A 23,091-nucleotide genomic window follows, 5' to 3' on the forward strand; every position below is an offset into this window, starting at 1 on the left:
GAGGAACTGCCATAAGTAACAAAACTATGTCATATTGACATATAGTATAGAGTGCTGCTTGAAAGTATGTGAACCGCTTGAGCAGTTTAGAGTTTTCTTTAGTTGTTTTACCATGATTTTCCTAGATACCAATAAATGGGTTAATGCATCTCAAACCCTGTTATACTGGTATAATAATAACAATAATGAATAATGTATCTATAGATTGTAGAATGATCATTATTGAACCCGGCATTGCCATCCTTCTTGGTCAGTTCACTTCCCATTTCAGGATTGACGGTTGGGGTTACATATAACGGGGTTATGAACAGGAATCTATTGTGATAGATATACATTTCAAGACAAGTTATAGCCTACATACATTATGGTAGGGCAGGATTACTAGGCTACAAGTTGGGTAAATAGTGGTCGCTATTATTATTACTTTCTAACAATTTTTACGGTAAGAAATGTTCCTGCTGAGAGTCAAACAAGACTTCGTTCATTGTGTACACACTCATCGCTTCTGAAATAAGTAAGGTTGATTAATTAAACACAATTTATATCGATAACAAACACCTTTGATTATCGTTTCTTTTTTTTTTTTTTAAAGATTTGTTTTTTGGGCTTTTATGCCTTTAATTGATAGATTAGTGAAGAGTGTGACAGGAAATGAGTGGGAGAAGAGGTGGGGAGTGGACAGGAGAAATGACATCGGGCCGGATTCGAACCCGTGTCCTCCATGGGCGTCAAGCCCGAATGTGGTCGAGGCTACTGTTTACGCCACAGTGCCCCCCTCGTTTCTTTTTTTTTACGCGGTTGCCGAAGTAGGGAGCGCTACGATTTATTTATTTATTTATTTTTTTTTGCGTTCACTAGGGGGGCCCGTCATAATATCTTACACCTGGCCCCGTCGTTACTACGTTACGCCACTGGTTGGTGACCTACCATGACAGTTTCAAGTGTTATAGGCTGAATATGTGCGCGGGGGGAGGGGCCGTGGCGGCAATTACAAACATGGAAAAAAAAACAGGGGGGTACGTAGCTGGAGATTGAATGTGTGAAGGGGTACGGGACTGTAAAATGTTTGGGAACCACTGCCTTACACCACTGACTAGGGCCCGTCATAATAGCCTGCACCTGGGCCCGTCGTAACTACGTTACGCCACTGACTCTGTGTTTGCTTTAGTGCTTATTAAAGGGTGTGTGATGTTGATCTGTGTGCAGATCCAGGTGTGTTGAACGGGTCAACTACCACATTTCAGCAACATTTTCTCAACTGAGTCCTCAACAGTGTTGGGAGTAACTGATTACAAAGTAACCGATTACTGTAATCAGATTACTTTATCCAGTAACTCAGTAATGTAAAGGATTACCTTTGAGTTTTCGGTAATCCGATTACAGTTACTGACCGAATAAAAAAGCAGTTACTTCAGTTACTTTTTACGTGCCTATCTGCTCCCTTTCATTCGACTGATATGCTCACGCGAGGCCGTGACCCCATATTCACCTCAGTTTCCATGGTGTTACTTTGTAAACCGTTGGTGGGAACTGCAGTGAATGTGGGGTCACGCGAGTAGAAGGCTAATAAACATGATGGCAGGCGATAAGAGTGACCACGGATGTTTTAGAAGATGGAAATACTCCCATTATTTTCTTTTTGTATCCGTGAAAGAAAAAAATATTACAGTTAAATGTAAGCTGTGCCCTGGAGACAAGCGCCTCTCAACTGCACTTGACTCAACAAGCAACCTCTACAAACATTTGTTTCGCCAACACGAACAGGTGAAACTTGTAGCGAGAGATGATCATGCCTCGGCCTCGACTGACTGGAGGACAGACTGCCCCAACTCCTCCGAAACAAGCTAAACATTAAGATTAGGTTGCAACTGCACCACGAAGCCAGAACTGGCACTTAAGTTATTGTTTGTGTAACCCTGTTAAATTGTATTCATTAAAATATAAATATAAGTTAGAATAAATAAGTTAATTATATAATAAATAGCAATATAGCATAAATAGCATAATAAATAGCACTTCTATGAGTCAGGTAAGGGATGATCTTTTTTTGTTTTTGGAAAGTAACTGAAGTAATCAGTAATCCGATTACTTTATAGAGCAAGCAATCAGTAAAGTAATCTGATTACAATTTAGAGAACGTAATCAGGACTCCTCAATCAACCTAAATATGAGGATGTCAGAAACTGATTCCTGTGAGATGTCTTGTGATGGTTAGACATACAATAAGAACATGTCTGAGGGCTGATAAAGTCTTTTTAGAGAACACAACACTCAAACAAAACAAGTTCAGTGATTTTTCTTTTTTTTATTCATGCTTTTACCAAAATGTTTTTGAAAATGTTCGCCTGTCTGAATGTTGGCCTTGAGAAAATGATAGTGCCATGACAATATTGTCAATTTCTTGACAGGTTTTTCTTCATTAGCCCTTGGGAACTGTTAGGTCATTGCTTACTCAGACTTCCACTTCAGAGTTGGTATGCATGAAAGAAACTGAATTAGATTTTCACTTCAGTCATAATGTCTGATTGGCAATGATGGCGCCAATGAAGGAAGCACTGGAGGATGAGGAGGAACATGAATTATGCCGTCAATGAGTAGGGGTTGATCTTTGAGGAGCCAAGATCCACCCTGTGCAGGAGAACATTATATTTAGAAACACAGTAGACTGTTTCCTTCTCATTATTTCTCTGTCTACTTTGGTTCATCTTGTGGTTGTTTTGAATTTGTCTGGGACGTGTTTATAATGAAACACTGTAACATACTCATACATTTTCCATATTACTGTATTGCTAAATGAATCCAATGTGTCATGTTTGTTCTAACTCTCAACTGCTAACCTCTTGATGTCTTCCTGTAGTACAGCAGTCCAGCAGCACAGACCACCAGTCCCAGCAGCAAGCCAGCAGCCCCAATGGCAATCTTATTCCTCTCAGCCTTGGGCATGGAGGAGTCTGACAGTATAGAGGGTACACACACAGTTGTAATGCTGAAGAGACGGATTTCAGATACAGCTTTAACATTAGATGATAAGAAATCAAACACCACATATTTTTACATCCTCTTTGTCTTTGGCCATATTTTGATTTCTGTAATCTGCTAATCTTAAACAGAGAGAAGTAGTCAGCACGATTTAAATGGGAATACACTGATGATACATCTGTCTATTGGATTCATTTTTTCAAAACTAAACACAGAAATGACAAAACAGCATACACAAAATCCTAAACACATCATATCAGACAAACACATCACAACTCACAAGAACTAGAATGGGAGTGTCTTAGTGTCTTAGAATGGGAGTTGTGTTTGTTAATACTTCATGTTCATGCAAAATCATGTTGAAAATTAAGAATTAGTTAATGGTTTCCCAGACATTATTTCATGCCCTATACATTTATACATGTACATACGAAACAGTATTACATGTGTTGTAATGTTTTGCTGTCAAAGCAAAAAAAAGAAGAAATAATGACAATTGATTTGGAACTCACCCCAGACAAACTCCCTGGGCTCCTTGAAGCTAGCATGCTCCACCACACAGGAGATCTTCTCTCCAGCTTTGGGGGTGAACTCCAGGTGGGAGTGGATCTGGTAGTACCAGTCTCCATCCGCCAGCTCCTCCGTGGCTCACTGGTCACCTTCTTGCCGTCTCTGTACCAGGTCACACGGATCATTCGTGGGTAGAAGTTGTAGGCACTGCACATCAGCATGGCGAGATGATTGCTACTGACTGGCCTCACCAAATCCAGATTCACGATGGGCTCAACTGTAAAAGTGCATTTTTCTTCAGTGTGATGATTTTTCTATAACTTCCTGCATTGGAAGATATCAGTACTTTATCATCAATTTACATCAATCGGCAAAGCTTTCAACATGTAAGGAGGAATTCAGACTTTCACATATATTACAGTTTCTGCTTACATGTGTTTTCTGAAAACTTTATTCTAGCACGGGGGAACTGTGAATTGGACTCTGGTCTTCAAGTGAGAGGCGAGAGCTGAACCCTCTGTGCCTCAGAACAAGCATGAACACATGTGCAGAGACAAAGACTCAGAGCTGAGCATCAAGTTAAGAGAAGTTTACTGAAGGACTGGTCTGGCAGGCAAAGCAGGCGTGAAGAAAAAAACATCCCAATATATCCTAAATGGTAATACAAATGTATCTGTATTATTTAATTATTTGTTTATTTATTTACTACACTAACAATAAAAAAAATGTCTCAGAACATACAACCTAGAGAGCAGGCTTAGTCAAGAAACTAAAATCAGCACTTACATCTCAAGACTGAGCAGAGAACAAGGTCAGAGAGGTTGCTTAAATCGGACAAAACTTCCAAAGGCTCAGGTGAAAAAAATCTAAGTCCTGAGGACCTGTTGTGGCCCAAAAGAGTAGAACATCCTCAAAAATCCTTACATGTTCAAAGCTCTACACACACAAGATGCAAAACACTTTAACTGTTCCCTTTAACTATTTTCACTATATTCTATACTATATTCTACTACACCATGTTCTCTTTTCAAAAGCACATTTCTGTGTCAAATGGCAGACACAGCTATTCATGTGGTTACACGTTTCCAACCACTAACTACACACTAGTATGATGAATCTAAAATGCTATCTTTGTTTTTCTTATGGCTTTTGTAGTAACAGTAACAGCAAACACACAGATACAGTACTTAGTTCAAATTTGTTCCAAAATCCTATTTGCCAAAAATTAACCCCTTTGTACATTTACTCTTTGCATAAAACAAGACAGTGTGCAATGGTGCAATAATGCCTCGACATTGCAACCAATACCCTCCTTGTTACGAATGGTGGGTGTTGTGCAGAACTCAATCGCACGACTCAGCACAGGGGTAGATTCAGAAGAATAACCGTTTACTAGCAGGGTTCGGTACACGGGTAGGCAGTCCAAAAGTAGGCAAACAAATCCAAACAGGGAATAGGCAGGAGAATAGTTGTAGGGCAGGCAGAGGTCAGAAGCACGAGTAATCACTTGAACAAGGCAGAAGCGCTAAACGCTAGGAATACACGAGGAGCAGTGGAAAAACAAGGAACATACCATCAAACACAATTTACGACGACACAACGAGGAACAAGAAAACAAGGACTATATATACACACAGGCAACAGATAACAAGGGACAGGTGAGAACAATCAAGGCGGGGCAGACAAAGACACAGGTGGACTAAACAAGGGGAACCAACAGGACACAGGTGAAACCAATGATACACACAACCCGGGAGATTGGGAACAGGTGAGGGGTGGAGACACGGACAACAACAAGAGGGCACATGGCACAGACAAACAAACACAGGGAAAGCACATGGCGGGAACAAGGAAGCACGAGGACTAGACACGGGAACAAACATGCGACCACACAAGGGAGACAAACACAGAAATTAGACACGGACAGAACACAGACCTTACAGTACCCCCCCTCTAAGGGCCGGATTCCAGACGGCCCTAAACACAAACAGAACAAATCCACCTAGGGTGGGTGGAGGGGGTCCAGAGCAAGGCAGGCGGGCAGACCGGACCAGACAGCCCAAAAACACACAAACAGATCAAATCCACCTAGGGTGGGTGGAGGGGGTCCAGAGCAAGGCAGGCGGGCAGACCGGACCAGACAGCCCAAAAACACACAAACAAACAGATCAAATCCACCTAGGGTGGGTGGAGGGGGTCCAGAGCAAGGCAGGCGGGCAGGCCGGGCCAGACAGAAGGCTGGAAAGAAGGGTCTGGTGGCTGACCGGGTGGACGGCCAAGCAAGGGCAGAATGTCTGGTGGCTGGCCGTGTGGGTGGCCAAACCGGGGCAGAGTCTTTGGCGGCCGACCGGGTGGATGGCCAAACAGAGGCAGAGTCTTTGACGACCGACCGGGTGGATGGCCAAACAGGGGCAGAGTCTTTGGCAACCGGCCGGGTGGGTGGCCAAACAGGGGCAGAGTCTTTGGCGACCGGCCAAACAGACCAACAATAAACACAACAATAACCCTCACAACAAATAGATGCCAGCGATATCGATTGGTGTTTGGGGTTGCAGGGCCAGTGGCTGGGGTAGACGTGGCACCTGGACTCGCTGGTTCATTAGGGCTGGCGGCACCGAACCCTGGGTCTGCTGCAGCTGGGACAGGGAACCCAGGAACACTGGAGACAGGGTCCGGAGCGCCTGGGGACGGCGCATGGACGCCTGGAACCGGCGCAAGGACACCTTGGACAGGAACGCCGGAGACGCTCGGGACCGGGACGCCTGAGGCGCTCGGGACAGGGGAGCCTGGGACGCTCGGGACCAGGGCGCCTGAGACGCTCGGGACAGGGGAGCCTGGGACGCTCGGGACAGGGGAGCCTGGGACGCTCGGGACAGGGGAGCCTGGGACGCTCGGGACAGGGGAGCCTGGGACGCTCGGGACAGGGGAGCCTGGGACGCTCGGGACAGGGGAGCCTGGGACGCTCGGGACAGGGGAGCCTGGGACGCTCGGGACAGGGCAGCCTGGGACGCTCGGGACAGGGCAGCCTGGGACGCTCGGGACAGGGGCGCCTGGGACGCTCGGGACAGGGGCGCCTGGACGCTCGGACAGGGGAGCCTGGGACGCTCGGGACAGGGGCGCCTGGGACGCTCGGGACAGGGGCGCCTGGGACAGGGGCGCTCGGGACAGGGGCGCTCGGGACAGGGGCACTCCGGCCAGGGGCGCTTGGAACAGCAGAGCCCTCAGCAGCGACGCCATCAGAAGGTGCTGCTGGACCGGTCTCGGCAGAGGGTGCTGCTGGGCCTGCATCGGAAACGGATGCTGGAGGATCTTGGTTGGCAGCTGTGGCAGCAGGGTCCGGGTCAGCTGCGGGGTGCGGGTCGGCAGCGGTGGCTGCGGGGTCCGGGTCGGCAGCGCTGGCTGTAGGGTACGCACAAGCTGGGTGAGCGTCGGCTGGGTCTGCTGGGTCAGCGACGGCTGGGTCTGCAGGGTCAGCGACGGCCGGGTCTGCAGGGTCAGCGACGGCCGGGTCTGCAGGGTGAGCGACGGCTCGGTCTGCAGGGAGAGCGGCGGCTTGATCTGCGGCGGCTGGCTCTGCTGTGGCGTAGGCCTCAGTGGCGTCACCATCAGCAATTTCTTCAGAGACTGCTTCAGGGACAGCAGCGACAGAGGCTGCTTCGGGGTTGCTAGCAACAGAGGCTACGTCGGGGGCAGCAGTGGGTGCTTCGGGAGCGGTAGCGACGGAGGCTACGTCAGTGGCATCAGAGGCTGCTTCAGGGACAGCAGCGACAGAGGCTGCTTCGGGGTTGCTAGCAACAGAGACTACGTCGGGGGCAGCAGTGGGTGCTTCGGGAGTGGTAGCGACAGAGGCTACGCCAGTGGCATCAGAGGCTGCTTCTGGGGTGGTAGCGACAGAGGCTACGTCGGGGGCGGCAGCGTCAGAGGCTGCTTCGGGGGTGGCAGCATCAGAAGCTGCTTCGGGAGAGGCAGAGGCTGCTTTGGGAGTGGTAGCGACGGAGGCTACATCTGGGGCAGCAGAGACGACCTCGGAGGCGGCAGCGTCAGAGGCTGCTTCTGGGGCGGTAGCAACGGAGGCTACTTCAGGGGCGGCAGCGTCAGAGGCTGCTTCTGGGGCGGCAGCGTCAGAGGCTGCTTTGGGAGTGGTAGCGACGGAGGCTACCTCTGGGGCAGCAGAGACAACCTCGGAGGCGGCAGCATCAGAGGCTGCTTCGAGGGTGGCAGAGGCTGCATCGATGGCAGCAGAAGCTGCATCGAGCAAGGCAGCGCCAGAGGCTTCTTTGGGTGTGACAGAAAATCTTTCCAATGCTACAAAGGCAGCTTCGAGGGCGGCGGAGATAGCTTCAAGGGTGGAAGCTCCAAAGGCTGCGTTGACGGCGTCAGAGACCGCTTTGATGGTGGCCTTGGTAGAGGCTGCTTTGAGGTTGACAGCGTCAGAAGCTCTTCCTAGGGCGACTGCGGCTGTCCTGACGGCGGGAGGCAGGAGACGGGGAGTCGGAGCTGAAGCCAGAGCAGTATTGGCGAGTGAAGCTGAAACCCTGGAGCCGGAATCCAGGCGGCATGGAACCGGAGCTGGAGAGGGAGGTGCAGCGAGGGAATCCCAACGATCCAGGAGCTGCTCGAATTGTCCCAACAGCAGGTTCAGGGACTTCAGGGAACTTCTCCCTTGCTCCTCTATTCCCCTTGTCACGAGGCAGAGAGAGGAGGCTTGTTTGCTCAAACTGAGTCTGAGCACTGAGTCTGAGTCGGCTGAGTCCATCTTTGGTGTCGTCGTACTGTTACGAATGGTGGGTGTTGTGCAGAACTCAATCGCACGACTCAGCACAGGGGTAGATTCAGAAGAATAACCGTTTACTAGCAGGGTTCGGTACACGGGTAGGCAGTCCAAAAGTAGGCAAACAAATCCAAACAGGGAATAGGCAGGAGAATAGTTGTAGGGCAGGCAGAGGTCAGAAGCACGAGTAATCACTTGAACAAGGCAGAAGCGCTAAACGCTAGGAATACACGAGGAGCAGTGGAAAAACAAGGAACATACCATCAAACACAATTTACGACGACACAACGAGGAACAAGAAAACAAGGACTATATATACACACAGGCAACAGATAACAAGGGACAGGTGAGAACAATCAAGGCGGGGCAGACAAAGACACAGGTGGACTAAACAAGGGGAACCAACAGGACACAGGTGAAACCAATGATACACACAACCCGGGAGATTGGGAACAGGTGAGGGGTGGAGACACGGACAACAACAAGAGGGCACATGGCACAGACAAACAAACACAGGGAAAGCACATGGCGGGAACAAGGAAGCACAAGGACTAGACACGGGAACAAACATGCGACCACACAAGGGAGACAAACACAGAAATTAGACACGGACAGAACACAGACCTTACACTCCTTTCATACTCGCACACTCTGTATACGTATCATTTTAAAGGACACTCAGATGATCCATCTCTGAATGTTGTGTCTTCAGGTTTCAGAAACCGTGCCACATGAAACTGGAAAAAGACTGGAATCAATATTCTATACTCACTTGTTTTGTCCATTCCATGGCTTTTGTAGACAAGAGCATTGACTTAGCATTGAGTCTGTCCACAGAGCCCTGCTCATAAGGCAGAAGGTGTTCATCTTCATTCTTTTCATGTTCTACAGCCATTCCATAACCTGAATAGCCGACATACCTACCAACGGTGCTGTTAAATACTAAGAATTGCATTTTTATTATAAAAGTACCAACTGAGCCAGAGAGCCAGAGAGCCAGGCTTAAATACTGGGGCTGAGGAGAGAATCAGTCACAGGTGTGCTAAACTGCAGAGCGAGTGGGACCCAGGGGCGCAGCCAGACACAGAGTGGAGTAGCAGGGCGCATGGCACACAGACAGCATAACATGACATGCGCTCACAAGAAAACCTGATTTGGGATCAGCTGTGCGCCAGCACCATTATTTCTGGGAATTCACCCTCCTGCCAGTGTGTGTGTGGAACAAATGGTATTGGCCTCTGCAGCTCTTTTGAGGGATTGATGGAGAAACTACCCTCATTTGTGTATCCCTCTATTCCCCCACAATCACTTGCTTCAGCTGATGCAGCAAGGCCTTTCCTTGAGGATTGGGAGATACCGTTAACTAATTACGAGTGCCAAAAGCTAATGTTATATTCTTGTCAGTAGGGCCAGTATCCCTTGTTTTAATCCAAAGCAACTTCTAGCATTGCACCTGTACATTTTATATATACACATACATTTCCACGGCGATAACCCTCAACACCCCCCACCCAGTCAGTCTTATTTTTCTCCCCCAGTAAAACATAATCTGATGCAGTAAACTATATTGAGCAGATATAGATCTAGATATCGTAATCAGTACATGACCCACCAGGTGACCATAAAGTGTATAATAATGTATGATTTTCATAGAGAGGTCAGCATGAATACTACATATTCACCATCTTTTAGGTTTATGATCAGGCCGTACAGAGGGCTACCCACTCCACTGATGGAGCAAGATGAGGTGGATCAGCAGACATCCATACTTGGGAGTGTTTTCAGCTCGCTACTGAACAGTACAGAAACATGCAAAACATATTGGTAGATATTTGGCTTCAATCTGTATAAAAAATGTTTACCCTTAATAGTGTATCCTTAATTCAGTAACCTTAATCAAACCCAAGCAGAGTTCTAGTCTTGTGTTTATTTGGCTCAGAGCAGCAACTGAAAAACATCTCACGGTTCATGGGTTATGTACTTATTGCAATGGCCATCAACACACAGGGAGGAGAAAGGCTCTCCTTTCAAAACTGGTTCACTAGCCGACAAAAACATCTCCAGTAATCTAGCACTGTAGACATCTCAAGAGAAAACAAAAAGGGTTTTAGAACCCAAATAAACATCTGAAGTCCTGCAGCAGACTTAACAGTGTCAGTCCACTTCAATGTTCCAAAACCAGACATGTGGTCAGTAGCCTGGCCTGATGTGGGGCATCAGACGAGCTGAGTAAGGAGCCCTCCACAACGCTGAAGATGATGTTCCCCAACTCAGAGTCCTGCTGGTCTCATGCCCAGACCTCACTGCATCCTAACCCACTGCAGTGGGCTGGAGGGGGGCATTTTGGACAGTTTGAACAGACGATTCTAAATCTGCCATCATATTGGTGTCCTTTCTGCGCTACCAGAGCGGTGAGCACTCTTACGAACCAGAGAGGCTCCCGACAGAAACGTGTCCATCCATTGCGGACGCAATCCCACAAACGACCACTAGAGAGGGTCTCAGGGTAGGGTTCCTGACTGCGTCTCTTTCTGCTGGAGCTTGAGTACTAGCTCCAGCAGATTCATCTGAATGGTCACTTCCTGTGAAAAGAGGATAAACACCATCACAACACTACACAAACGCCTCACTTCCTGTTTGACGCAGAATGCTACTTCATGACGTCTCAGATACATGACATGACCCTACGTGACCCTGACATGTTAGAGAGGTACTAGTAATGTTCTACAAACGCAGTATTTTTGTAACTTGAGCTCCAGAGTGGTCTTAGTGTAAGAGTAGGGACCAATCAGGGGCAGTTCAAAGAGTCTTGCATGTGGCATCTCATTCAAAAACTGTGTACATGTACAATCTATCCAATCAAACCTAGTCCAATCTAAGGTGGGAAGGTAAGAGGGTTCATCGAGGTCTGTTGTCTCATGTTTTAAGTGACTACTACAGAGTGAGTCTTAGCATCTTAGCAGACAGGGGGGCAGACCTGTGGATTGTTGGTGATGTAGAAGCCGGGCACGCCAGCCTTTTCCAGCGTATTCTGTTGGTCCAGAACCTTCTGGTCGATCTCAGCGATGATCTTCTCATCCATCATCCTCTGCTCCTCCCGCACACGCTGTTCTAGAGCCTGAAGGCACACACACACACACACATAGCAGGTTAACGTGAGGCTCTCTCTTTGTTGGTTTGTTTGTTTGTTTGTTTGTGTGTGTGTGAGAGACTTGTGCTTTGCCTGTTTGACTGTAAGTGGGTGTCACATTCAATGTTTGCGTGTGTCTGTGTGTGAGTGCAAACCTCTATTTAACTCTTTACTTGCTATCCAAAGCCTTCCCCTGTTGTGTTGTGTCATTAAAACATGTTTTCTGACTGGCTGGTTAGGTGCATTTCCATATAATCTCAGAAGAGAAGTGCTGGTGGACAGCCTTACTCCGGTCTCTTCACTGGGGTTTGTACCTCTGTCTCTGTCCGCTGAGTTGCTTTCAGGAGGGCCAGATTATGAGACTTGCAGACCAGTAGAGCTTGCTTGTGCTTTCGCATCAAATCCTGTTTAAGTACTGAGATACAGAGGAAACAAGGAGAGAAAGAGCAGGAGTGAGACAGGATGCAAAACAGGCATTAGCACATATCCAAACACTTTGCCTTACATAGTTTTACACTTCAACTCTACGCACTTCTGTGTTCAGTGTGCAGCTTCTGTCTCTGGTTAAAGAGATTCTTCTCCGTCAGGTGCTGGATGTCGAGCAGGCCCTGGACAATCTCATACACGGTGCCGTCAATGAGCGCCAGGGCCAGGTCGCTCAGAGTGGTGTAGGACAGGCGCTGCTGGAAGGAGCTGGCAAACAGAGTCGCAGAGCGGAGTCATACGAGGAATACGACATAAGGCCCGGAGAACAGGTCTACTGACTACACATGTTGTGCAGACATTGAAACAATAGCCTCTAGTTACGAGTCATGGTACTAGGTTAGTTACGTGCAATTAGTTTAACTGTATGCTGGGTTAATTAAAAGCCAGCAGTAACAGCTAATAACTAACAGTCGTCTATTTGGTTAAGTCCCCTATCTTAGTAATGACGTTAAATGTAAGGAAAGCTCTGTCCACTATCACAACCTGATCCTGTTAGGTCCAGTGTTCAGAATAAAGTTAGGTCCTGCGCGCTTACCTCGGGAGGTCTTTAACAAGGGATTGGAGCTCGGATAGCAGATAATAATGGCGCTCTTGCTGTTTCGTAGAGTCAACGAACTGATCGGAGACACTTGGGTATGTATCCATTTCGGTCAATAACGATTAACCGTCAATAACACCAAAGATTATATCTTTAAAGTATTTGATAACACTGTTTACCGAGTTGGCTTGCTGCTCAATGAGATACACAGCTAAAGAAAGAAAATGTATTGCTCGCTGATTGGAGGTTCCTAGTGGTTTGTTAGGACCCTAGCTCAAATAGCTGGCTTTGAATATGCCTGAATGGCAGGAACCTGGTCCAAATCACGTTTACTTCATAATGCTTTAAGTGTACGGCTAACGTTCTAGTCACTCTTACTATAAGCGTTAACTAAAACATGAACATTTTTGCAGTGATCGGTTTTATATAGACCTAATCAGAATATTGTGCGTTGTCTTGTAGTATTGACTTATATTTACCAGCAGATGGCGCAAAATAGTGTAAGCGCTCCACTCTTAATTTCTTTCAACAGTGCTCGCACTGAAGGGCCGCTATTTTCTAACAGCAATTTTATGTAAAGGTTATTAAGCAACAGTTTGTCTTGTTTAGTTCATATTATTATCACAACAGTGCGGATCAGCCGTGTCAGCCTATGTTCATTTTTAGATTTGTGCACGTTGCCTAAAAGGGTTTCCTTTGAGGCCAGCCTTAATTTGTTTAGTGAGGCAAATTGCATAATGCCTTAATTTTGTCACTTCGAACTTTAATGAATATCATGTGATGGTGAAGGGTCTGCTCCTTCCTGAGAGGGCTGTCTTAGGGCTATCAAACCAAATCTCTTTGCCCACTGTTACGCGCTAGTGCTCCACATCTCAGGCGATATAAGGTTTTGAGCGAAGGCGGACTGGTGGACCTCTGGTGACCAGAATCAATCGTTTGCTAAATAACTTCATCCAGGAGGGTCACTGTGTGGGCTACCACACTGCGCGCGTCCTCTCCTCCTCAAGGCGATGCGCAGCGCGTTTAACAGCAGTGTCAGTGGACTACCGAGAGAATTGCGAGGATGGAGATGAGGCGAAGTTGAAATCCTGTTGCTTCTTGCCGAATTGAACCATGGCTAAGAATACGTCGCTTTATTTTCGTATAGTTGAAGGACGGAATCTGCCGGCGAAAGATGTGTAAGTTGTCATATCACCTTTATCTTCTGAAAATGCTATAGATACTGTAACACATTGGTCTTCGGAAACTGTTACAGTGTAAGACAAATAAAACAGGAGAGAGTGAATGTGTTATTGGGGTATTTACCCTGCACTGAAGCTATGGAAATACAATATCTCGACCAAAACAGCTGTTTGAAAAACATAGCCTACAAATAAAAATGTATATTACAAAGTCATATAAAAAGGTAAAAAGGTCTGTTTAATAGATGCCTGCCACTTGGACTGATTCGTGTTTTGCCAGTTAACTCGCTATTTGCACATTTTCCTTGCCCCTTACCCCGTGGTAGGATAACTTCTTATAGTTCTGGGTGTTCTTCCGTCCAGGTCGGGCACCAGCGATCCCTACTGCATTGTGAAAGTTGACAATGAGGTCGTGGCCAGGTGAGTGCCAAGTATTCACGTGCCTGTATTTGTGTGTGTGGCTGTTTGAGTGTGCGCGTGCATGTGCTTGTGTGTGTGTGTGTGTGTGTGTGTGTGTGCGTGTGCGCGCGCGCGCGTGAGATCATTTAGGCATAAACAGCTCAAAAGAGGACACGAGTAGACCATAATCTGTAAAAACCAGCTCTAACTGAAAAACGGGTATAGCCCTGGAATCCGTTTCCTCCATGAATGGACCGTTCGATGTAGTGTTTCTACGGAGGTGACATCTAATGTGTTTGTGTGTGTGCGTTTGTGTCAGCTCTACGGGGTCATTAACAGACACTATGCAGGTAATGCAAAAGGTTTTACCCCTGAGATCATAGGATACTTTCCCCGATAAAAACCCCCACCCACCCCCCATACACACCACCCCAACCCCCAACCCCAGAGAACCTGATCCATCACTGGCTTCTAAGACACCAGCAAGTTGCCATGGAGACCAGCATAAATTATTGCAGGGAAGCTCTGTCCCTTCTCTCTAAAATGGGAGGGCCACAGGACGTGTGTGCATGTGTATGTGTATGAGTTTCCTCATGTGTGTGCCTGTGTCAGTAAATGTATTGTGTGTGCACATGTGTGTGTGTGGGTGCATATGTGTTTGTATATGCTTCCGTTTTTATTCCAGGATTTATATGTATGTATGTGCACATATGTGTGTGTGTGTGTGTGTGTGTGTGTGTGTTCGGAGACTGGACCACACTCATTCACACGAGCAGCACACCTGGTGCACTGCATTGTGTGTGTGTGTGTGTGTGTGTGTGTGTGTTTATTTTCTGATTATTATTTATTTATTTTTGGGGCTTTTGAAATGGAAATTGTCCTCTTCCTTTTCAGAAATCATTTGAATTCATTTGGCCCTTTTATTTAGATTCGTCATCTGCTTTGGTTCGGTGTGTCTTTGTGTGGCTGTTCCCATCATTACGCTGTACTGTATCTTGTAGTGAGTCCCCTAGATCTGAGATCACACTCTGGCTTGGGTCTGCTGGCTTAGTAAGAGTCTCTCCGCCCCCAGACAGTAGTCATTGCACTGTACGCCTGGATGTGTTGAACACGCCTCAAAGGCGAACAGGGCTTTCTGTTTTAATGATCTGATGCACAAAGACCAATGTGGACATACAGCATAAACACACATACAAACACACACACACACACACTTACACACACACACACACACACACAGACACACACACAAGAAAAATTAAAGGAAAAGGCAGAGGAAGAGTACCTTATTGTATAGCATCAGGCAACAAGTTCAGCATTTTACTTAGTAAGTATTAGTGTTTTAAATACACATTTTTAACTTATCAATATTCTACAAGGAGGGCAGAAGGTGTCTCTTTGAAAAGAAAATCTAAGTCAAAAATCTTTATATTACAGAATTATCCAATATTCTCAATTTAAGGACAAATAGGTGACATTAGATTATGAGGTCCTGGGTTGATTCACACCTCACGTAGGCCTGTGAGTAGTGGGAGAAGCAGGAGCAGGAATGGTGCTCAGTTTGTGCTGTTAGGAGTATTTTTTTCATGGGTGAGATAGATGGCAGGATTCAGTGTGAATGTTGTTTGTCTGTTGAAGATATAGGTTAAAACATACATTCAGGTGGAACATGCAGTGTCCCAGCCCTTCAAAAAATGTTGTATGTTGGGGGCGCTGTGATCACGGTTAGAGCAGAAGTGGGTTTGATGTTTAAGATCTCAGTCGTCATAGTTTGTCATAGCAATCGGAAGGTTGCTAGTTCGATCCTGCCTCCTCCTCGCCAAGTGTCGAAGTGTCCTTGAGCAAGACACTGAACCCCCAACCTCTCCCGAAGTGCAGGTTGGGACCTAACATAGAAGCCTCTGCCTTCTGTGTGTGAATGGGTAGATGTCTGAGGCATTAGTCTGTAGAAAGGCGCTATATAAATGCAGTCCATTTACCATATGGAATGATTGTTTTGCTTGATGTGTTAATAATATTATTATTTTAATTCAGAGCCTCTCTCTGCTGAGATCAACAGTCATGTAATGCTAATAACACAGAAGTGTTAAGCTGAACTGTTAAAGAAGCAGTGAATCTCTGTGCCCTGGCAGGACGGCCACCGTGTGGAAGAACCTGAACCCGTTCTGGGGGGAGGAGTACACCCTACACCTGCCTATGGGCTTCCACATGCTCTCCTTCTACGTCATGGACGAGGACACCATCGGGTAAGAGGCCACAAAGATCTGAACACTATTGGGACAGGAACGCTTTACGATCACTGTTGAGTCAGGGTCCCAAAAGATCTGAACACTATTGGGTCAGGAACATCAGAACGCTTAAAGATCACTATTGAGTCAGGGTGCCAAAAGATCTGAACACTATTGGGTCAGGAACATCAGAACACTTAACGATCACTGTTGAGTCAGGCTCCCAAAAGATCTGAACACTATTGGGTCAGGAACATCAGAACGCTTTACGATCACTGTTGAGTCAGGGTCCCAAAAGATCGGAACACTATTGGGTCAGGAACATCAGAACGCTTAACGATCATTGTTGAGTCAGGGTCCCAAAAGATCAGAACACTATTGGGGCACTAACCGGTAAGGGGCCAGAAGGTCGGAACAATATCAGGAACATCAGAACACTATTTGGGCACTATCAGGTTTTGGGTTCCAAATGATCAGAACATTATCAAGTGAATATCGGGTAAGGGGCCAGGAAGATCAGAACACTATCGGGATTCGTTTTGAGACTCCTGGCTTTATGCTGTCTAATATTTTGTTTGGTTCTTTATCATCATCATCATCATCATCATCAGCAGCAGCAGCAGCAGTTATACACCAGGTTGGCTGCTCCTATGGAGCAGTATAGAATTATGCAGCAAGGGATTTTGACTGAGGACTAAGGGTACATTTGGCAAAGTTTGTGACTGAACAGTGTTGTGTGTAATAGTGTGTCTTTCCTTAATTAAAGTGTGGAGAGTCGTCTCAATAAGAGCAATGCAATCAGCAAGAGACTGACTGTACTTAATCTAATCGTATTACAATCACATTTCATTTACATAGCAAGTATATAACACTCCTTTAATATAGAGCAGTGGTTTTGAAAATGTCCAACTCGCCAGATTTAGCATATTTAGGGTGTTTTCTCAAAGTCAAGGATGCTTCCCTGGTTGGGCGGGTCCTTCTGAGTCCTTCCAAGTCGGGTTCTTCAGAGGCAAGGCAAGACTCCTTCTTAGCATTCGGAGAACAAACATTGGAACAGTCTAGTGAGTGGGCAGGTGTGCGTCTTTGAAAAGGTCCCACCTTCATATTCCACGCTACTAAAAGAGGTATGCAAAGGATTGTGGGTCCTGCAGAGGATACTCCAATTGCATCTTTGAAAATTCTCTGAACAAAGGACTCGGTTTTTAGTTGAATTCGAAGGATCCTAGACATCGGAACAGTCCTTTGGCGGGATTCGATGATGTAGCATCCTTGAAACGCAGCCAACAAGGATCCCTCAAGGATCCTTCCTTGACTTTGAGAAACACCCTTAATCTGCACCCTGCAAATGTTTCCTGATTTATCGGTGAGAGGCATGATGGGAAAGTTCAAAGTTCATGAGACATGGGCCAGCTGGGCTCAAGGTTGGATCTGAAGTTAGATCTAAATGTCATCTACTAAGATGAAATATCTCAAAGAGAGCTCTTGGGCATGTTTTGGGTGCTTCGTCAGAAATATGGACACACACACACACACACACACACACACACACACACACACACACACACACACACACACACAAACACACAAAGTCCCAAAAGTGGTGTCTATAATTTTGTGTTTATGTGACAGATGGAAAACTGTACAGCAGATATATTTTATTCTGAACCTCTTCCTCATTCACAGCAGAAATGCACTCTGGGACCATGAAGCCCTTTAGTAGTGTTCTCCAGGCTGGTGGAGGGACTGTAGGTGTAGGTCAACACACTTGTGGTTTCTCTTGATTCATCTATTTATGTCACACTGGCACAAATATATGTCGATGTGTGTTCTCTACAATTTGTATTTACCCAAACAGATTCATATTCAGTTCATCAGTGGATCTCTTGGGGAAAGTTCTTCAGTAACACGGCATGTCTGTTGAAAATCACTGAAGCAGTTAAAAGGAGATGGTCATTTCTAGAGGTGAGGGTGTAGATTTACTATCAAGCTAATTCTTCTTCTCTTGTCCTCCTGTAGCCATGATGATGTGATCGGCAAGATCTCGCTGACTAAAGAGGTCATTGCAGCTCAGTCAAAAGGTATTGTATGCTAACGTCCCTGGTGATACAGAGCCTTATGAACCATTTGTTAAAATACACACACACACACACACACACAGATATACACACTCACACAGTCACACACACACTCATACAGTTACACACACACACACACACAGCCACACACACACACTTACACAGTCACACACACACTCATACAGTTACACACACACACACACAGCCACACACACACACTCACACAGTCACACACACACTCATACAGTTACACACACACACACAGCCACACACACACACTTACACAGTCATACACAGACTCTCAAACACTAGATCGATGCATTCAAAGAGCCTTTTCTCTAACTCTGTCTATCTGTCTTTGAAACTCTCCCTCTCTCTTTTACACACACACACACACACACGCACGTTAATGTACATCCACTTACAATCTAACTAGTATACCGTAATCTCCCGACTTTTAACAGCGGTTTATACATTGATTAATCAAAATGTCAGCAGCCATCCTATGCATGGGAATGCATTTCCCCCACCTGTTAGTTAGTAAAACACACATGAACTCTATTAGATAAAGCATGAATGGGTCTCTCTCTCTCTCTCCCTCTTTCACATACGAAAAACAACATCAGAAAACACATTTTCATTCACACGGCCACATTCAGTCTTCCATAATGATAAAGTAAGGGGTGTTGTGTGTTCCTACCAGACTGTATTTAAAGGGATGCTATGAAGCGTGAACCTCCGCAACAGGTGTGCGAGGTTTCATGCCAGTTAACTAGGCTATATACCATCCTAGTTAGTAGTTGCTAGAGTGTGTAATATGAACTCTTTTGAATATTAATTCATTTTAATATGCACAGGCACCCTGAGGCTTTCTACCTTTTATAATTTTATAAGGTAAATCGAAGAGACTATAACATCAGCTAGATAACTAGCTATCATTTCATGCAAATGGAACTCTTCCATTTAAACTGTTAAAGGTTAATAGTCTGTAAAATACGGTAGTTCAGTGTAATGTCGTTATGTGGTTATGTGGAGTTTCTATGTCTCCGTCTTCGTCCTCAGTACTGCATGTTGAAGTTGAGCCAGACACCTTTAGGCCTTCATGTTGGTCGAGAGGGGGTAGGAGAGTAGGTCAGAGCCAGACACCTTTAGGCCTTCATGTCGGTCGAGAGGGGGTAGGAGAGTAGGGCAGGACTTTGAACTCCCTGACTCAGGGAAAGGGCAACTCTCTGTGAAGTCTGATATGGTTTATTTTTGTTTATTTATTTATTTATTGAAAGAGATACAGTAGATATAGAGAAAGATTGGGCAGGGAAGAGAGAGAGAGAGAGAGAGCAGGGAAGAGAGAGAGAAAGAGAGAGATTGCTAATCACTACATCATTGAGAAGAAAAGAAGAAGGAGAGAAAGAGAGAGAGGATTAGACATAGAGAGGGGGACACAGACACTGTAGCGAAGGGAGAGCGTGGTCACCCCATCCGGACTCGAACCCGGGTCTACAGGGTGCCAAATATGCGCTCTGACTGCCACACCAAAGAGCCTGGCTCGATGGCATGGCAGCCAGAGCACATATTCACCCGTAGGGACGCTTCACGCACACAGGCATCCCTCACGCATACACCAACCATGCTTCTCCCATCCAGAGCACCCCACACGCAAGTGCTTCACCCAACCATGGGGTCCTTCACATGGTGCTTCACCCAACCATGGGGTCCTTCACACGGGGTCAACATTACTGGGGGTCCCTCACACAATGTTCACGGGTGCGCCTCCGATGACCTCACAGCAGGGCATCCCACTTCTGACACCATTTGTAGCGAAGGGAGCGTGGTCACCCCACCCGGACTCGAACCCGGGTCTACAGGGTGCCAAATATGCTTTCTGGCCGCCACACCAAAGAGCCCGGCTCGATGGCATGGCAGCCAGAGCACATATTCACCTGTAGGGACGATCACATCGTCACAGACACATAAACCATCTCCTGTGAATGATGGATTACACTGATGAAAGCGTTGGCTTATCTGAGCTCCTGTTTGGAACTAGAGACCATCTCTGTGTCATGTCAGTCTTTCCTTGACCACACCATCTATTGATGTGACTTGTCATAAATCACAACAATGTAGAAATGACTTTAATAGTAAAGAAACCACTTTAGAAGAAACAAAATGAATGTCGGTTTACAGAGACACAAATAATGATTCCATTCTTAATACACATAACTTCAATGTACTGATTATGGAGTTCACTGCTAAGAACAGCTTAAGGGAAAAAAAACATTTTTTTGTTGGTGACAACTTTACTTTTATGTTTTTTCTCTGGTTCTCTTTTCTCTCCTCTAATAATCTAACCATGGCAACACACACCACAGCGTTGTTATCAGAATTTAACTTATATTATCCATCAGATATAAATAGAGACTTCTGTAAACACCCTAACTCATGCAGTTCAGTGGCTTTGCTGCTGCCTGCTGTGCTCTCATGCATACACCACACCCACATGCACACACACACAAACACACACACACACACAAACACACACACACACACACACACACACACACACACACACACACACACACACACACACACACACACACACACACCTACACACACACACACACACACACACACACACACACACACACACACACTGTGTTCTCACACACAGTACATAAAGCGTCTGAGTATGAAAACACACACAGATCAGCATAGAGTTTAATTCATTCCAGTCATGTCATCATATTTCCCCATCGTTTACTGTGAGTGGAGCAAGAAAGGCAAATAGAAAAGAATGTCACCCTCCAGTGCATAAATGATAGAGGATAAATGATCATCAGTTATATGTGGAGGGTTTGTAGTGATGGGAGCTTGGTGGTGTTTGACTCGTTTACAAAATGGGCCCTTTTCCAGTGACATCACACCCCCGCGGGAACGGAATTGAAAAAAACCGAAAACTCCTTCTGCCCAAGAGTGCATCTGCCTCCCATGAATCAGTGCAAGCTGTCAGCCCTGAGTCACCCTCTCACCCGTGGGATCATGGGATACTGGGGGGTGCTGATGTCACTGGTGTATATGTGTGTATGTGCTGGTGCCAGCAAGGGGGTCGATCTTCTGCCCCCCTCTGCCCTTTTCCCATGGGCATCGGGGGGCAATTGGGCTATTTAAAGGCCCTGTGAATCACAGGTCTCTGATCAGCTAACACCCACCGCGTGTCACAGCTGGCACTCTGCTGGGCAGTCATTCCATTGTTCTGGTTGTCTTGTATGCCCTCTCATGCTCATGTTGTCTAGCCTGCGTTTCAATACATGTTTTCTGCCTCTCTTCTTTATTTGATTATTCGCTCATCCATCAATCAGCCGTGCCTTTATCATTTCTTTATTATTTATCTATTCCAGTGAAAGATCTATTCCAGTGCAAAGATCCATTCCAGTGCAAAGATCCATTCCAGTGCTTAGTTGTAGTGTGGGTTAGGTCTCCTGAAGTCAGTTGGCTATACTCTGTGATCTCTAAGCTGGTTCTCACCAGTGCCCAGCGAAATGTATGTCTCACCTGTTTCATAAGGGCTTTATGTCTCTCCTATTAATGTGTCACACCTGTCCCACCTGTCCTGAGTGTGTTGTCTGTGTCCCACCTGTCTTGTGTGTGTTGTGTGTTGTGTGTGTCCCACCTGTCCAGAGTGTGTGTTGTGTGTGTCCCACCTGTCCTGAGTGTGTTGTGTGTGTCCCACCTGTCCTGTGTGTGTTGTGTGTGTGTGCCACCTGTCCTGTGTGTGTTGTGTGAGTCCCACCTGTCCTGTGTGTGTTGTGTGTGTCCCACCTGTCCTGTGTGTGTTGTGTGTGTCCCACCTGTCCTGTGTGCTCCCATAAGAAAAGACAACAATGAGATTAAAGTGAATTTTAGACTTAAATCTCCTGCTTCTCAGATTTATATATGTGCCAAGGTTCTCCTTTGGTGTTAAAGAAGAGATCTCAACAGGGTCACAAATCATGCGCAGTTTTGACTCTCAATATGACCTCCTCTGGTTCTCTCTCAAGACCACCTTGGTGTTTGGGGATGAGGCTCAACCTTTTACTGTAGAGTACATTTATTTAGCCTATGACAAGAAGACTGTTCAAGGCTGTGGCCAGGAGCTCACATCTAGGAATCCTTAGTTATCAAAGATCCATGAAAACTAAAATCTTCCTATGGGTTGTGTGTGTGTGTGTGTGTGTGTGTGTGTGTGTGTGTGTGTGTGTGTGTGTGTGTGTGTGTGTGTGTTTCCAGGGCTGGACAGCTGGCTGAACCTGACGAAGGTGGACCCGGACGAAGAGGTGCAGGGGGAGATCCACCTGGAGCTGGAGCTGCGCCGAGAGGCCCAGCGCACCTGCCTCCGCTGCCACGTCATCCAGGCCAGGTGAGAGAGACAGGAGCAGCCAGAGATGAAGGCTCAGAGGAAGCTCAGAGATAATCAGGTGAGAGAGGACCTGCCACCTCTCTCAAGACGCTCAGGGACAGACCAGCTGACAGAACCAGCCGTAGGTGGTGCATGGGTCAGATGAAGTTCAGGGACAGACTACCTGAACAGGTGAGACGGGGACAGACTTCCTGAACAGGTGAGACAGGACCAGCTGTAGATGGTGCATGGGTCGAATGAAGTTCAGGGACAGACTTCCTGAACAGGTGAGACAGGACCAGCTGTAGGTGGTGCATGGGTCAGATGAAGTTCAGGGACAGACTACCTGAACAGGTGAGAGAGCACCAGCCTGAAGTGGTGCGGCAGGTTAGAAGGGTGAGGACCTACCAGAGATGGTTGGTCAG

General features: G+C 46.4%; 2 protein-coding genes and 1 pseudogene across 2 annotated transcripts in view; 1 reads left to right on the top strand and 2 right to left on the bottom strand.

The window, feature by feature from the left end:
- Nucleotides 1-2,463: 2,463 nt before the first annotated feature.
- On the bottom strand, nucleotides 2,464-9,744 carry LOC116221057 (annotated as a pseudogene).
- A 643-nt stretch (nucleotides 9,745-10,387) lies between these two features.
- Nucleotides 10,388-12,659, bottom strand: dgcr6 (DiGeorge syndrome critical region gene 6). The gene is made up of 5 exons (XM_012815798.3): nucleotides 12,412-12,659; nucleotides 11,923-12,083; nucleotides 11,705-11,805; nucleotides 11,238-11,378; nucleotides 10,388-10,842 (listed from the first exon to the last, which is right to left on the bottom strand). Exons 1-5 carry the CDS (start codon nucleotides 12,519-12,521, stop codon nucleotides 10,762-10,764), a joined length of 594 nt encoding a protein of 197 aa, XP_012671252.1. The 5' UTR covers nucleotides 12,522-12,659; the 3' UTR covers nucleotides 10,388-10,761.
- A 627-nt stretch (nucleotides 12,660-13,286) lies between these two features.
- Nucleotides 13,287-23,091, top strand: part of LOC105891073 (rasGAP-activating-like protein 1) — a 33,033-nt gene continuing 23,228 nt past the window's right edge. Inside the window, 5 exon segments of the mRNA XM_031570155.2 lie at nucleotides 13,287-13,592; nucleotides 13,959-14,015; nucleotides 16,127-16,240; nucleotides 18,239-18,300; nucleotides 22,558-22,687. Coding sequence (XP_031426015.1) covers nucleotides 13,528-13,592; nucleotides 13,959-14,015; nucleotides 16,127-16,240; nucleotides 18,239-18,300; nucleotides 22,558-22,687 — 428 coding nt within the window. The 5' untranslated portion in view covers nucleotides 13,287-13,527.

The sequence above is a fragment of the Clupea harengus genome, chromosome 7, assembly GCF_900700415.2.
Source record: "Clupea harengus chromosome 7, Ch_v2.0.2, whole genome shotgun sequence".
Taxonomy (NCBI): Eukaryota; Metazoa; Chordata; class Actinopteri; order Clupeiformes; family Clupeidae; genus Clupea; species Clupea harengus.

Coding starts and splice junctions, on each gene's coding strand:
- dgcr6 (XM_012815798.3), bottom strand. CDS start 12,521: ATGGATACATACCCAAGTGTCTCCGATCAGTTCGTTGACTCTACGAAA. Junction 12,084..12,411: donor CTTGTTAAAGACCTCCCGAG/GTAAGCGCGCAG, acceptor TCTGTTTGCCAG/CTCCTTCCAGCAGCGCCTGT. Junction 11,806..11,922: donor GCTGCACACTGAACACAGAA/GTGCGTAGAGTT, acceptor TCTGTATCTCAG/TACTTAAACAGGATTTGATG.